This window comes from Camelina sativa, chromosome 12 (assembly GCF_000633955.1).
Source record: "Camelina sativa cultivar DH55 chromosome 12, Cs, whole genome shotgun sequence".
Lineage (NCBI taxonomy): Eukaryota > Viridiplantae > Streptophyta > Magnoliopsida > Brassicales > Brassicaceae > Camelina > Camelina sativa.
Genome location: NC_025696.1, coordinates 6925004 through 6938767, shown reverse-complemented (window position 1 = coordinate 6938767; position 13764 = coordinate 6925004). Strand labels below are relative to the sequence as shown.

Below are 13764 nucleotides of genomic sequence, written 5' to 3'. Positions count from 1 at the left end.
TTCTGTATATTCGAGGCGTGTGTAGGACTGTTTTGGCCATCCATTATGAAGATGAGATCCCAATACATCCCTGAAGAAGCCAGAAGCACAATAATGAACTTTTTCCGTATTCCTCTAAATATCTTTGTCTGCGTTGTATTATACAATGTAAGTCCACCAACATTCTTTTTCTGCACTATAGTAGCTGAAGTTTCTTGTCCTATGTCTCTGTGTTGTGGTACTGACTAGTTTTATCTGCTCTGAAGGTAAATGCATTCCCTATCACGGTCATGTTTGGAATGTGCTCGATCTTCCTCTTTGTTGCAAGTCTCCTGCAAAGGCGGCTCATGCTGATTGTTGACAAGCCAAGTATGTTATCTCTATTTCTATTTGGATTGGGGCTATTGATTTGCTCTAGCACGCTTTCTGCTTACAATCAGTATAACATCTCTATGTTTTTGCAGAAACAAATGACTGGACACCCCTTGAAGAAAGAAACACAGAAGAAGATCCCCTTAACATATAATGGAAGTTATACATACGCACATTCTGGATTCAGTAATGGAGACAGATAGAAGAAGAAGAGTACTTTAAGGTATATGGTATATAGCACGCAACAATGCGTACAAAGAGATCATAGCGTTATAAGACTCGATGCAGTAGTTTGATTGTTTAATTTCCTTGGCTATATTTTTGTTGATGTTAAATTTAAAGACAAGTTTAAGTTTTATGCAATCAATGAGTTATTCTTTCTTTCTATGCAAGGCCATGCTTCTACCATATTGTTTAAGCTCTGTTCTGCTATATATCTCTTTGACAAATTACATCCTCACATAATAGCCAGCTTTTAAGAGCCGAAACGAATTTCTAAAGCATAAAAATCAGTATATAGAATCACTAGCATTTGATCTGTCATAGAACAGGATAGTACCTAGTTTAAAGCTATCACAAAGATATAGTTCTTGGAGAGTAAAGACCTTTCTGAGAGGTGAAATAATCAGTTTGCTGTGTGTTCTGTACAAAGCACTTGTTATATGCTTTTGTCTCATGAGCTAGAAGACGGGACAGCCTTTGATGACAACGCCTTTAGCAGTTGGACAGGAAGCCAAGGGACATGTATCACGGTCGCCAGAATTTCCCCACCAATTCACTTCAATTCCTTTTCGTCCGAGTGCTAGAAACAGAAGTATGGTCATAAAAGCTGAGCCAGCATCTAAACCACCTGACAACACATAGTTATACTTCGTCCACCACTCTCTCCTGTACTTGAAAATGAAGTGGCCAAAGATGAATGCAACGATGAGCCAGCTGGTGAAGTTAACCGCTGTTGCAGGTGGCATCATTGCGGTGGCTCCCACAAGGACAGGGATATGAATCTTGGAGATCCATGTCTGAGCCGGAAACATCTTTGTGGCTAGCCAAACTAAGAGTGGAGCTATGGCTCCTACAAGGAAGAACCAGTTGACACTTGAGTATTCTCCAAGGTCTCCAAACATCCTACGTGGTCCCACTAATCCCCAGATCACAGAGGCGTCAAAGAAGACACGGTCCATGGGACAAGTCCATTGGCTGTCTGAAGGAAGCAAGGCTGTGTCACAGAGATGAGGAATCTCTTCCATTAACCACCAAGCTGTTCCTGTGTAAACCACAACCGCCACAAGCGTCCCCACAACCTGCAGTTGTTACAACTTGATCAGCTATGTTTTTGATTTATTGGCATCTCTATCTCAAAACCATTTGATAACAACATACCTGAGCCATGAACATGGATCTAGGTGGGATCTTCATGTAATGACCAAGCTTGAAGTCGGAAATGAAAGTTAGCGCTTGAGTCATACTAATGTATCCATAGACCTTGAAACACATGTTGGCAACAGGACGTTCCGGATAGATATAGCCGATAACATACTCGGTTATGATGTTCAAACCTGGTGCCTGATTAGTAGTTGCGGCTATGACACCAATCAAAGGAGTGAAACTGATGGCAATGGCACAAGCAAGTAACACTCCCCACCAAGGAAGCTGCACGGTGGCGTTGTAGTGCACGGATATGAACATGATGAGCGCTATATTCAGCAAAAGGATGACCAAAAACCACCACAACGGAACCTCCCTGTAGTTTTTCTTCATGATTCTCGTATGTATATCCATTTTCTTATTCTTCTGAAACGCCCCTCTTGTCTGTTTCCACAAGTCACTGTAAAGACATGAAGTTTAGTTTCGGACAGTGAACAAAACATAATTGAACATAAGTAACTATATACCTTCCGTTGAAGACTAGGACATGGACAATGGTGGCAGACAAAGTAGCAAACCCGAGACCATACGTAACTGCAAAGAAGGTGCTCATGTTGATGGAGCCGGTTCTAGAGTAAACCACGCGGTCTAGATGGAATTTGCTATCAATAATGCTCAAAACATCATAGCGTGAGCCATTAGCCATAAAGAGCTGGCTAGAGAAGATAGGGAAGGTCTTGGCGTCATATATGTTAAACCAGTAACAAATAGGCGTGACGATATACATGACCAGCACAAAACCAATGGCTACATTGACGGAAGCAAACAAGGGACTAGCTAAAGGGCTTCCAAGATAAGCACTAATGGTGACCCAATCAAAACCAATGGATCCAATACCAAGACCGTGTTCACCTGACCCGAGTTGGTTTACTAGAATTGATTTGGGATTAAACCAACAGACCCATGAGATTGATGTTAACATGGTGAATAGATAACCAGGAAAGATGTAGTAAGCGAAGCTAGCAACGAGGACGATTAGGAAGAACTGAGTTCGACTCATGGCTCCTCTCGATTTCTTCTCTTTCTCGTGCAGCGCACCAAAGAGAGAGACTTGAACGAGATTGCTTGGCCACCACATTTCACCAGGCTCAACGAGGTGTTTCCTGAAGAGACCAGCCCAACCAAATCCAAGAATCTAAACACAAGAAACGATTTCAAGATTCAAGAATTTTGCAAAAAGACTTCAAAACAAAGAAACAGAGAGATGAAGAAGTTAAAGTGAAACCTGAGTAGTGATCATAACGAGAAACGCGGGGAGGAAAGGAAGAGAACGTTTGTAGTAAAGCTTAATAGCACTGAGTATGTGAGTGGCGTAAACAGAGCCGGCGCCGGAATTCGCAAAGATGGTTATCAGAACATGTTCCTTGACGTTGAAGGCACCTGGATTCAAGGTGAACTGAAACCTCGTACCTTCCAAGAATCTCCTCGTCGGAAGCACCCTCGCCATGAGATGTCCGAGAGGCACGACGGCGATCTGAGCAGAGATTCCGGTGATGCTCAACGGCATCGTTCTGTACCAGAAAAACTGGTTGATGAAAGAGAGTACAATGCACGCGCCTATACCAAGAACCCACATACGAAACGTGAGAACCGGTAGAGACGAATCGTCGGTTTTGGGTACAGTGAGCTCCACCTCCGGTACAACGCACCGGTCATCATCCTCCATAACCGCCGCGAACTCCGGTGCTATCTCTCCCATCGTTTTCTTCTACTAAAGAGAACTGTGTTCCTATCTTTAGGGGATGAGTGAGTCCCTTTTTTTATATATATAAGTGAGAGATCTTGATATAGAATAATCGCAATTATTGAATTGATGTGTATATATATATCCATTAAGGAACTCTGTCTTTTCCCACTAAAAAACTTTTGTTTTTCTCACTCACATGTTACATAAATGGATCGACAGATATATTATTATATGATGTATGAAATTATGCAAAAGAAAGAGAATAAATCAGAGTAGAAAACGACAAGTGATGGGTCAAGTGTAAAGTAAGGAAGAAAACAGCTAAGCTGATACATAGTTTTTAAAATAAGGAAGCCAACAAAAATAGAGTCAGAGACATATAATTTTATACAGAAGCATTTAGATATGATGCATGTACGTCTGAAAAATAAAACAATATATAAGTACAAACAAATTCCATGGGGGGCAAGGAAAGAAAATATTTGGTTTAACTTGTTTACACTCAATGAGTTATGAACTTATGATGGGTATAACGGAGTTCACGGTACAAATGAGCCACTCAAGGCTTTCCAGGCTGTATAATCTCTGTTATATTGTTGTTGTGGTCACTCTAGCACCACGCACAGGCGCACCACAAACCTTGTAACTTTTTGTAAAAAGAATCATGTATATATGACTGATCTAGATCTAAACTAATTTATCTTAAAACCTTGTTTCTACCTTCTTAACTACTAATGAAAAATTGGTTCAACACCAACCATACAACTTTACTAATCACATCTTCATGATCTTCTTAAACGATCATATCAGAATATAAATTTTTGAATAGGAACTATGTATGATACACAAAGTTTATGGTCAACTTTGGTTAGTGATCACATAAGAACCTTAAATGCACCAGTTGTGATATCAAATTCAAACCAAAGACTTTTGGGTCAGTATGAGAAGTCGTCGTCTTCTGATATATCGGGAATACAAAAGAAAACGGCAACTTTTAGTGTACTGTGGGACGTGTTTATATAATTCAAGTTGCAACTAAACCATGCACCACTTGATATTTTTGCAGCCAGGCAGGTCCACTTACCTTCGAGCTACGGACCCCATCTAGTCATCTACATCGAAACTGTCAAACAAATTGAGGGGGAAAAAAATTGGATGAGTTAGATATTTGCAAACGACAAAAAGAGCCAGAATTTTATTTAACAAATTAATTTCGGCTTTTGCCAATTTTCAAACCACGTTAAAACAAATCAATAATAACTTTAAACACAAATACATTATTCGTAAACACGTGAATTAGACATAATTATATCCAAATTGTTTATCGTTATATAAAGTTAGCCTCAGAAAACTCCGCAATATCGACTACTTTGACGGTCTTTAATATTGGATAAATTGTATCAAAAACTGATGTACTTCTATATGTCTCCAAAATACTTAAATTTGGTGTCGCAGAGTATAGTTGATAATTGATATATTTATATAAGAAATTTATTAAATTTGAAAGATTAGTCAAACAACTTAATTTTTGAATGATTTGCATGCATGACGCTTAAATCAATGGCTGTGCACCCTTACTATTTCTTCCCATTAATAACTACAATGTTGCGGGATCAACACATAATAGCGTCAAAACACTTTTATTAACAACTACAGAAGATCTATATTTTCTGAACATCTAAAATTCTAAGATGGATCCAAGAAAATGCAGGAACTTATATATACGGCTTAGGTTAATCTTTAGACGTGATTTTAAATAAGTATGTCGATAATTTGATAGCAACTGTCGTTTTATGATATGTAGTAGGGACACACAATGTGAATCTTAAGACTTTGAATAAATAAACTAAAAAAGGGATTTTATATTAAGTTGTCATTTATTACATTCAAAAAGATGTTTCATGCTGGAAAATGGAAATGATGACGATTGCGACTTGGGACAATGGACAAGTGCGATCTAGTCATTGCATACTCCTAAGTCCTAATCTGCTGACCAAACAATGACTCTGTACACGGAACACGGGTTAACTAAACAAATACTTCCTCCGTTTCAAAATATAAGATGTTTTAGAGAAGTTTGTTGTTTCATAATATAGGATGCTTTCAAATTTCAGTGCAACTTTTAGATTAATTTAGTAGTTTATATTATACAGTATTGTTTCTGATTGGTTGAACTTATTAAAAGTAAAGTCTTTCTTAATCTACGTGCTTTGCTTAAAACATCCTATATTTTGAAACCGAGGGAGTATATCACAACTAACATTTCAAACCAAACAAGCCAATAAATCTAACTTTATATATGTACCGATCAAAACATTATTAATCAATAATCATTATAACTTTAAACCAGAAAACCAACCTACGATACCGTACATATGCGTAATTCACGCAGTCAATTTTATGGTTGGCAACTTGTACATAATACGGATATGGTAAATGTTAATATGTGTGGATCACAAGAAGTAAATGTGCCTTTTTAGGCTTTTTAAAAGGATGAATTGAAAACGGGGCTACCCTCGTTATTTTATTTAATGTGTGACCACTGTTTAGCTGGAAATCACTAGGAGGCGACTTTAAACTTTAAAGTACGCTCCAAAATCTAAAGCTAAACACCAGACAAAAGACTTTCTATATTGTTTGTCTTTAAGGTATTTTAAGAAATATCAGCATCGTTACGTTATTGAATTGTATACTTCTACTAAATTCTAAAAGAAGAGACAGTGAAAATGAAACTAGTAAGATTTGGAGCCAAAAGATATATCTGGTCATTAGATGAAGTACCGACCTAAAATTAATATATCACATCCTCCTTATATTCCACATCTCATCTACAATTACACGGGAACGGGGTTGGTGGAATATATAATTTCATTAAAAACGAACCAAACCATAAACCAAAAACCTCTATTGAGAAATTCACATAACAGTACTTAAAAAGTTAATTAGTGTTATGTAGTTCGTGATCTGCTGATTATACATATAAAACTAATCCTTCTTTAAAGCTTAATTACGTTTTTTGTTTTTTTTTTTAAATAACGTAATTGTACATGTGAATGGGGAGCCAGCAGTAAGTAAATGCATTATTGTTATGACTTATGTGTGTAAAGAAATAGGATCTCAAAACTGTCCAGGAATGCAACACCGATGCGTGTGCACTGTTCAAGTCTCTGTCAGAGTGTATTTAAAATGGACCAAGTATCAGTGTGTCACCGCCTAAACAAAGACCCCACGGGTAGGCATATCAATCAATATATCAAGTATTAATTTTATAGGGGCGAGTAGCTTCCATGAGAGTTGGTGTGTGAGACGATGAAAGGAGCAACGAGCTTTCATCTATTTCACGAGTGACTAAAATTAATATTCCAATGGGCCTTTGTTTATACACACCCATAAATAGCCCAATAGCTCAATAGCACAAACAATGGGCAATGGCAATCGAACAAGGCATTAGGCAAATAATGCAAGTGTTGGGGTCAACGCACGATAAAATTCCACAAGAACTAAACGATAAGAAGAAATCATCTTCATAGTCTCTCATCCAATCTTACAAACTCTCCTATTTTGCTTTCTATATCCATCGACCAATGGCAGAAAACAAAACTCTTCCTACTTATTTCTGCAGAAACTGCGAGAATCCATTGGCTCTCGGTGAAGATATCATCTCCAAAAAATTCGTGGTAACAACAAAAATTTAAAGATTGTTTAGTTGTACCAAAATTCATATTCATTTCTTATTCAGAAGTTTTCTTTTTTCTATAGATGATAAGAGTATACTCATAATCTCCATCGGTAACAAAGTGTTTGTTTTTTTGAATATGGATATAGGGAGCTTCGGGGCCAGCGTTTATGTTTTCGCACGCGATGAACGTGGTGGTTGGACCGAAGATTGGGAGGAAACTGTTAACAGGATCGTACGTGGTGGCAGATGTGATGTGCAGTAAGTGTGGTGAGACGTTGGGTTGGAAGTATGTCGAGACCTTCGATCTTCGACAGAGGTATAAAGAAGGCATGTTTGTGCTCGAGAAGCTCAAGTTGACCAAGAGATATTGAAACTATAGTCAAGAATACGCTCTTGGAGGGGTTAAGTTACCAAAAAAAAAAAAAAGTAAAGGAAACTTGACTATGGTATATTTGTATGTATCTTATTACCTTATGTTGTATAAATTGTATATTACCGACAGTGATTTTATATTTTAGTGGAACTTGATCACTTATTTGTGTTGTATAAATTGGAAGTCTTTTGTTCCATTGCGTTAAAGAAAAATTCAAATCAAATCCAAATCAAACCAAACTAAACCAAACCGAACAATATGAAAAATTAAAGATACATTGTTGGATTAAAATTGAATTCCAAACATAAACCGAACCGAACCGAACCGTAGACAAATTCCAATTTTTTCGTCACCGTTACTATTTTTTTCTCAGTTCCCCGAGTCATAATAAAGCAAAAACCCAGAAAGAGAGAAGTCACAAGACAGTCGCTTCACGGCATATGATCGATCAAATTAATAGAGTCTATTAAAGATCAAAACTTTCATCCAACTCCAACCTAATTCCTCCACTCAACAATTCCTCTTGCTTCCTTGTTCGATCCCATCTATTAAACCCTAGTAAGATTAAGATCCTCTCTAAAAGTTTCACATCAAGCTCAAAATCGAATCTTTTCCTCCATTTCCGTTGTTATAAAAACTGAATTGTGTATGCTACTGCGTAATTTCCTCTCCGGGAATATCTCATTTCGTTTTCCCTTCTTAACCTTAACCCTACCAGTATAGTATATTACTATTGTGTATTTTTATATTCGTTGGTCTCTCTTGTCTTGTCCCACTCTCTTATTTGTTTATTGAATTTTTGAGGTAATATCTCTAATCTTGCACGCTAACATCTGTTTCACTGTTCTTATCCTCTTTTTTTTTTTTTGTTGAGACATTGAAGTTTGGAGCTTGCTGAATTTGCAGATTATAGAAAAAGGTTTCTCTTTTACTTAATTCTTTTATCTTCCGAAGAATCCCTAATTACTTGTTTCCATGTGGGTTTTGGATTGTATTAATGGGTTTTTGTTTATTGGTGAAAAAGGTGAGAACTTGCTTTGATTTGTTTTGGAGCAAATTGATCACGCCAAGTGTTTGATATAATGGCTCACCCGATTGGTCCAAGACTGTATAGTTGCTGTAACTGCAGAAACCATGTTGGACTTCACGATGATATCATCTCTAAGGCTTTTCAGGTGATTGATTCAGCTTCATCATCTCTTTTCTTTTCCTTGTGTTATATCATGTGATAGATGTAGAATATTAAGTGGAGAATCACACTTTAGACTTAGCTGGAGATGAGATTTACCCTGTCTTTCAGATTTTAGGAAACCGCTTGAGTTTATTTGTCTTTCCTACTGAAAGATCTAGAAATATCCATGCTACTGATCAAGAATCAATTTGTGTTAGAGTCAAATGGATCCTTGGCACAAAACATAAGACTCTTCAAAGTAGTAGCCTTTGACTCAGATTGTTATAAACAACAAGACTAGTCTTTCTTTGAAAATGCCTTGTTGTTGACTTGTTCGTTATGGAATCAATTCAAAAGCTTATGTTAGATAGGCACTACCTGCATTTGTGTTTCTTGATTGTGAATACCAAGTTCTTAATCACTGTCCTGCATTACCAGGGAAGAACTGGGCGAGCCTTCCTCTTCTCCCACGCTATGAACATTGTAGTAGGGGCTAAAGAGGACCGGCATCTTCTAACGGGTCTCCATACCGTGGCTGATATATCTTGTGCTGACTGTAATGAACCATTGGGTTGGAAGTACGAGCGAGCATATGAGACCTCACAAAAGTACAAGGAAGGCAAGTTCATATTCGAAAAGGCTAAGATTGTCAAGGAAGATTNGAGAGAGAGAGAGAGAGAGAGAGAGAGAGAGAGAGAATGTATCTGAAGAAGCCGATATGGAGCGACGGCGTGTCAGCGACGCCGGAGAATCCATCTGAATCGGAGACCGGTGAGGAATCAGACGCGGCGGCGATGGTAGTTGAAGAGCTGGTGACTTCTCTCAACACACAGAGACTTTACAGGGAGCTGACACTATCTCTCCGAACCGGGTTACGCGACGCTTGCGCTGAATTCTCCTTCCTTCGAATCCGCGGCCTTCGATCTCTTCTCAAAACTCTTCGAACTGTCGCCGATTCAGATTCCATCATTCGTCTCTTCTCTCATACCCAAACCATCTCCGATCTCCAACGTCTGGTTTAATCTTTAAATTTCTCTCATTGTCATTTTCCCAAATCGATGCTGTTGTAATGTGTTTGTTCTCTGATGATGCTTTCACAGTGGTTCCGGTGCTTTTTAGACATTCATTGAAAGAAACTGAGGATGATAGAGTGACGAGCTTGGATCATATATTCAGCGTGGAGCCGATGAAGATAACGAGTCCTTCCACGGATGCTGAGGTTGCTGTTGCACTTAGGGTTCTTGAAGGTTGTTGCCTTCTTCATCCTCAGAGTACTGTTCTGGCTCATAAGCACGGTGCAGTCCGCGTAAGAACGACTCCTTTGTTACTTTATTAGTAGTATTGTGGAACATGTGATGATGATGATCATTGGTGCTATGCCATTGTCTGACCAGAGATGCATACATAAACTAGAATCCTGCATTTTGTGTTGTAGAATGATCACTTCTAACACTGATTTGGCGTAAAGGGAGAGTCTTTGTGATCATTTATCACTCTTTTCATGATTTAGATCAGATTTGAAGCAGTGGGGAGTTTCTTGGTTGTACGGGATGTTAATGTGGTTGAGATGCCGTTAAATGTTTCAGGTAATGATGAATGTATTATCAACACGAGGAGTACTTGAGCAAGGGGCCTGCTTGGATGCCTTAATCTCAGTATTGCTGGATTCCTCAGCAAATCAGGTGGTGAGTATTCAGCTTCTCTCTTTTTTAGTAACTAATTTTTTGGTAACTGGAAACGAAATAGAAAGCTGGTTCTTTGTGATTCTTCTGTCAGTGGTAGAACTCGGCTTTTCTCTTATCAAATTTTGAGTCTCAGGCAGATACACACTTGAACCTGTAAATCAAGACTTTTGTGAATATTAGCGGAACAAACTGGCCTTCACTTGATTTTTATGCAAACGTTTCTCATTTCTCCTTTCTTGATTTTGGTACTAGGATTTTGGAGCCTGCAATGGCATTGAGGAGGTTGCCATGCTCATGCGAGACAAACAAGCTGATGAAAATCTCAGGTGAAATTAACAAGTTTTTGCTTTCATTTTTCCATAGCCCTTCTGATCTGTAGGTTGTGGCATTTCACATTAGACTATATTGCAGTATCTACACTACAGATTGCTGTCTCTTTTAATTTAATGCTTTCAGTAAGATTTCAGATCGATTTTCTTGTCAAATTCTTAGAATAGCCTTTGCATTGTCTAGTAAAACCTGCACATCTCATGAAAGAGTTCCAACTCTAAGGGCACTGGTCATACACATCAGGGATATCATCCACTATTGATGGTCATGGTTTAGGCGTTTGGTCATGTTTAGTTCTTACTGATTCACAGATTAAGATGCGGAGAGTTTTTACTACTGTTAGTTGGGCATGTGAATGGGAAGGATCGTTCTCCCATTGCGAGTGTAAATGAAGACATCAGACGCCTTTTGGGTGAAAAGTCCGCTTCTTTGATATGGGCGGCGAGTCAATTTGGTTCAACAGGAGATCCTGAACAAAGAATCACTGCTCTTCNTATAAACTTTGGCCTTGTCAATTCCGATCTTGAGGGATTTTCACAAGTCATCATCATCAGCCATTTTTTCCAGTTCTTCATTGTCGTAATAATTATGTATCTCTTGTGTTCAAACTTTGGATTTGTGCGTCTCTGTCAATAAAGATGTTAATAGTTTCTCTTGTGTTTTAGCTCGATACCCTCCTTTGTAAGTGTAATATGGAAAATCTTAAAGACTTATCATTGACTTGCTTGAAAGATAACCGTGAGGGGAAAAGAAATGCGTGCCGTTTTTACTCATCAGACAAACGTGCTGCTGTTTTACGTTTATCAGAGCCAAGTGGTTGTCGTTTTTGGCGCAAGGCCAACAAAATTGATTTACCGAGAGAGAGAGAGAGAGAGAGAGAGAGAGAGAGAGAGAGAGAGAGAATGTATCTGAAGAAGCCGATATGGAGCGACGGCGTGTCAGCGACGCCGGAGAATCCATCTGAATCGGAGACCGGTGAGGAATCAGACGCGGCGGCGATGGTAGTTGAAGAGCTGGTGACTTCTCTCAACACACAGAGACTTTACAGGGAGCTGACACTATCTCTCCGAACCGGGTTACGCGACGCTTGCGCTGAATTCTCCTTCCTTCGAATCCGCGGCCTTCGATCTCTTCTCAAAACTCTTCGAACTGTCGCCGATTCAGATTCCATCATTCGTCTCTTCTCTCATACCCAAACCATCTCCGATCTCCAACGTCTGGTTTAATCTTTAAATTTCTCTCATTGTCATTTTCCCAAATCGATGCTGTTGTAATGTGTTTGTTCTCTGATGATGCTTTCACAGTGGTTCCGGTGCTTTTTAGACATTCATTGAAAGAAACTGAGGATGATAGAGTGACGAGCTTGGATCATATATTCAGCGTGGAGCCGATGAAGATAACGAGTCCTTCCACGGATGCTGAGGTTGCTGTTGCACTTAGGGTTCTTGAAGGTTGTTGCCTTCTTCATCCTCAGAGTACTGTTCTGGCTCATAAGCACGGTGCAGTCCGCGTAAGAACGACTCCTTTGTTACTTTATTAGTAGTATTGTGGAACATGTGATGATGATGATCATTGGTGCTATGCCATTGTCTGACCAGAGATGCATACATAAACTAGAATCCTGCATTTTGTGTTGTAGAATGATCACTTCTAACACTGATTTGGCGTAAAGGGAGAGTCTTTGTGATCATTTATCACTCTTTTCATGATTTAGATCAGATTTGAAGCAGTGGGGAGTTTCTTGGTTGTACGGGATGTTAATGTGGTTGAGATGCCGTTAAATGTTTCAGGTAATGATGAATGTATTATCAACACGAGGAGTACTTGAGCAAGGGGCCTGCTTGGATGCCTTAATCTCAGTATTGCTGGATTCCTCAGCAAATCAGGTGGTGAGTATTCAGCTTCTCTCTTTTTTAGTAACTAATTTTTTGGTAACTGGAAACGAAATAGAAAGCTGGTTCTTTGTGATTCTTCTGTCAGTGGTAGAACTCGGCTTTTCTCTTATCAAATTTTGAGTCTCAGGCAGATACACACTTGAACCTGTAAATCAAGACTTTTGTGAATATTAGCGGAACAAACTGGCCTTCACTTGATTTTTATGCAAACGTTTCTCATTTCTCCTTTCTTGATTTTGGTACTAGGATTTTGGAGCCTGCAATGGCATTGAGGAGGTTGCCATGCTCATGCGAGACAAACAAGCTGATGAAAATCTCAGGTGAAATTAACAAGTTTTTGCTTTCATTTTTCCATAGCCCTTCTGATCTGTAGGTTGTGGCATTTCACATTAGACTATATTGCAGTATCTACACTACAGATTGCTGTCTCTTTTAATTTAATGCTTTCAGTAAGATTTCAGATCGATTTTCTTGTCAAATTCTTAGAATAGCCTTTGCATTGTCTAGTAAAACCTGCACATCTCATGAAAGAGTTCCAACTCTAAGGGCACTGGTCATACACATCAGGGATATCATCCACTATTGATGGTCATGGTTTAGGCGTTTGGTCATGTTTAGTTCTTACTGATTCACAGATTAAGATGCGGAGAGTTTTTACTACTGTTAGTTGGGCATGTGAATGGGAAGGATCGTTCTCCCATTGCGAGTGTAAATGAAGACATCAGACGCCTTTTGGGTGAAAAGTCCGCTTCTTTGATATGGGCGGCGAGTCAATTTGGTTCAACAGGAGATCCTGAACAAAGAATCACTGCTCTTCACATCCAAGCTGGTAGAGTGCTCGAGTCTCTAGACTTGTACTAACTGTCAAACTACCTCTGATTTTTACTTTTTTTTTGTTACATACACGAAGTTGCTTATTATGTGTAACACTGTCCAAAATGAAAATATAGTTCTTATGCAAAATATCTTGTAATCACTCTCTAGATCTTTAATGACGTTCCACTCGAATTGTCATGTTTCCCTTCATCTCCAGTTCCCTTTTCATAGCATCCACTGATGTCATCAGCAAATCATCATTTTATAAATGGAAAAAAACTACAATGCGTAATCGTTGACCCATGAGTCAGTGACCGTTGACCCATGAGTCAGTTAATATAAATGGAAAAAA

At 38.7% G+C, this 13764-nt stretch overlaps 5 protein-coding genes across 7 annotated transcripts in view; 4 read left to right on the top strand and 1 right to left on the bottom strand.

The window, feature by feature from the left end:
• The window catches only part of LOC104730595 (molybdate-anion transporter-like), a 4796-nt gene extending 4062 nt beyond the window's left edge, over positions 1-734 (top strand). Inside the window, exons 7-9 of the mRNA XM_010449784.2 lie at positions 1-147; positions 246-348; positions 444-734. The exon at positions 1-147 is cut by the window's left edge and continues 1 nt beyond it. Coding sequence (XP_010448086.1) covers positions 1-147; positions 246-348; positions 444-505 — 312 coding nt within the window. The 3' untranslated portion in view covers positions 506-734. The remainder of the gene's footprint in view (positions 148-245; positions 349-443) is intronic.
• On the bottom strand, positions 762-3584 carry LOC104730593 (oligopeptide transporter 6). The gene is made up of 4 exons (XM_010449783.2): positions 3002-3584; positions 2244-2911; positions 1732-2176; positions 762-1652 (listed from the first exon to the last, which is right to left on the bottom strand). The coding sequence occupies exons 1-4, from the start codon at positions 3473-3475 to the stop codon at positions 1032-1034; spliced, it is 2208 nt and encodes a 735-aa protein (XP_010448085.1). The 5' UTR covers positions 3476-3584; the 3' UTR covers positions 762-1031.
• LOC104730592 (protein yippee-like At4g27740) lies at positions 6913-7677 on the top strand. The gene is made up of 2 exons (XM_010449782.2): positions 6913-7140; positions 7289-7677. The coding sequence occupies exons 1-2, from the start codon at positions 7048-7050 to the stop codon at positions 7511-7513; spliced, it is 318 nt and encodes a 105-aa protein (XP_010448084.1). The 5' UTR covers positions 6913-7047; the 3' UTR covers positions 7514-7677.
• LOC104733260 (protein yippee-like At4g27745) lies at positions 7887-9346 on the top strand (the record flags this gene model as incomplete). Its single annotated transcript, XM_019233496.1, has 4 exons — positions 7887-8073; positions 8399-8434; positions 8540-8690; positions 9125-9346. Coding segments are annotated over exons 3-4 (315 nt in total), but the record flags the coding sequence as incomplete, so codon positions are not given.
• On the top strand, positions 9355-13614 carry LOC104730591. 3 transcript variants are annotated; one of them, XM_010449780.1, is made up of 6 exons: positions 9355-9697; positions 9787-9992; positions 10273-10371; positions 10624-10697; positions 11013-11170; positions 13390-13614. In XM_010449780.1, exons 1-6 carry the CDS (start codon positions 9385-9387, stop codon positions 13455-13457), a joined length of 918 nt encoding a protein of 305 aa, XP_010448082.1. In that variant the 5' UTR covers positions 9355-9384; the 3' UTR covers positions 13458-13614. The 3 variants fall into 3 exon arrangements, with proteins under 3 accessions (XP_010448082.1, XP_010448081.1, XP_010448083.1); XM_010449779.1 differs by lacking the exons at positions 9355-9697; positions 9787-9992; positions 10273-10371; positions 10624-10697; positions 11013-11170 and adding exons at positions 11539-11916; positions 12006-12211; positions 12492-12590; positions 12843-12916 and having other exon boundaries at positions 13232-13614; XM_010449781.2 differs by lacking the exons at positions 9355-9697; positions 9787-9992; positions 10273-10371; ... (1 more) ...; positions 11013-11170; positions 13390-13614 and adding exons at positions 11539-11916; positions 12006-12211; positions 12492-12590; positions 12843-12916; positions 13104-13221.

Coding starts and splice junctions, on each gene's coding strand:
- LOC104730593 (XM_010449783.2), bottom strand. CDS start 3,475: ATGGGAGAGATAGCACCGGAGTTCGCGGCGGTTATGGAGGATGATGAC. Junction 2,912..3,001: donor TCGTTATGATCACTACTCAG/GTTTCACTTTAA, acceptor TCTTGTGTTTAG/ATTCTTGGATTTGGTTGGGC. Junction 2,177..2,243: donor GTCCTAGTCTTCAACGGAAG/GTATATAGTTAC, acceptor ATGTCTTTACAG/TGACTTGTGGAAACAGACAA.
- LOC104730592 (XM_010449782.2), top strand. CDS start 7,048: ATGGCAGAAAACAAAACTCTTCCTACTTATTTCTGCAGAAACTGCGAG. Junction 7,141..7,288: donor TCATCTCCAAAAAATTCGTG/GTAACAACAAAA, acceptor ATATGGATATAG/GGAGCTTCGGGGCCAGCGTT.
- LOC104730591 (XM_010449780.1), top strand. CDS start 9,385: ATGTATCTGAAGAAGCCGATATGGAGCGACGGCGTGTCAGCGACGCCG. Junction 10,372..10,623: donor ATTCCTCAGCAAATCAGGTG/GTGAGTATTCAG, acceptor TTTTGGTACTAG/GATTTTGGAGCCTGCAATGG. Junction 11,171..13,389: donor ATTTGGTTCAACAGGAGATC/CTGAACAAAGAA, acceptor CAACAGGAGATC/CTGAACAAAGAATCACTGCT.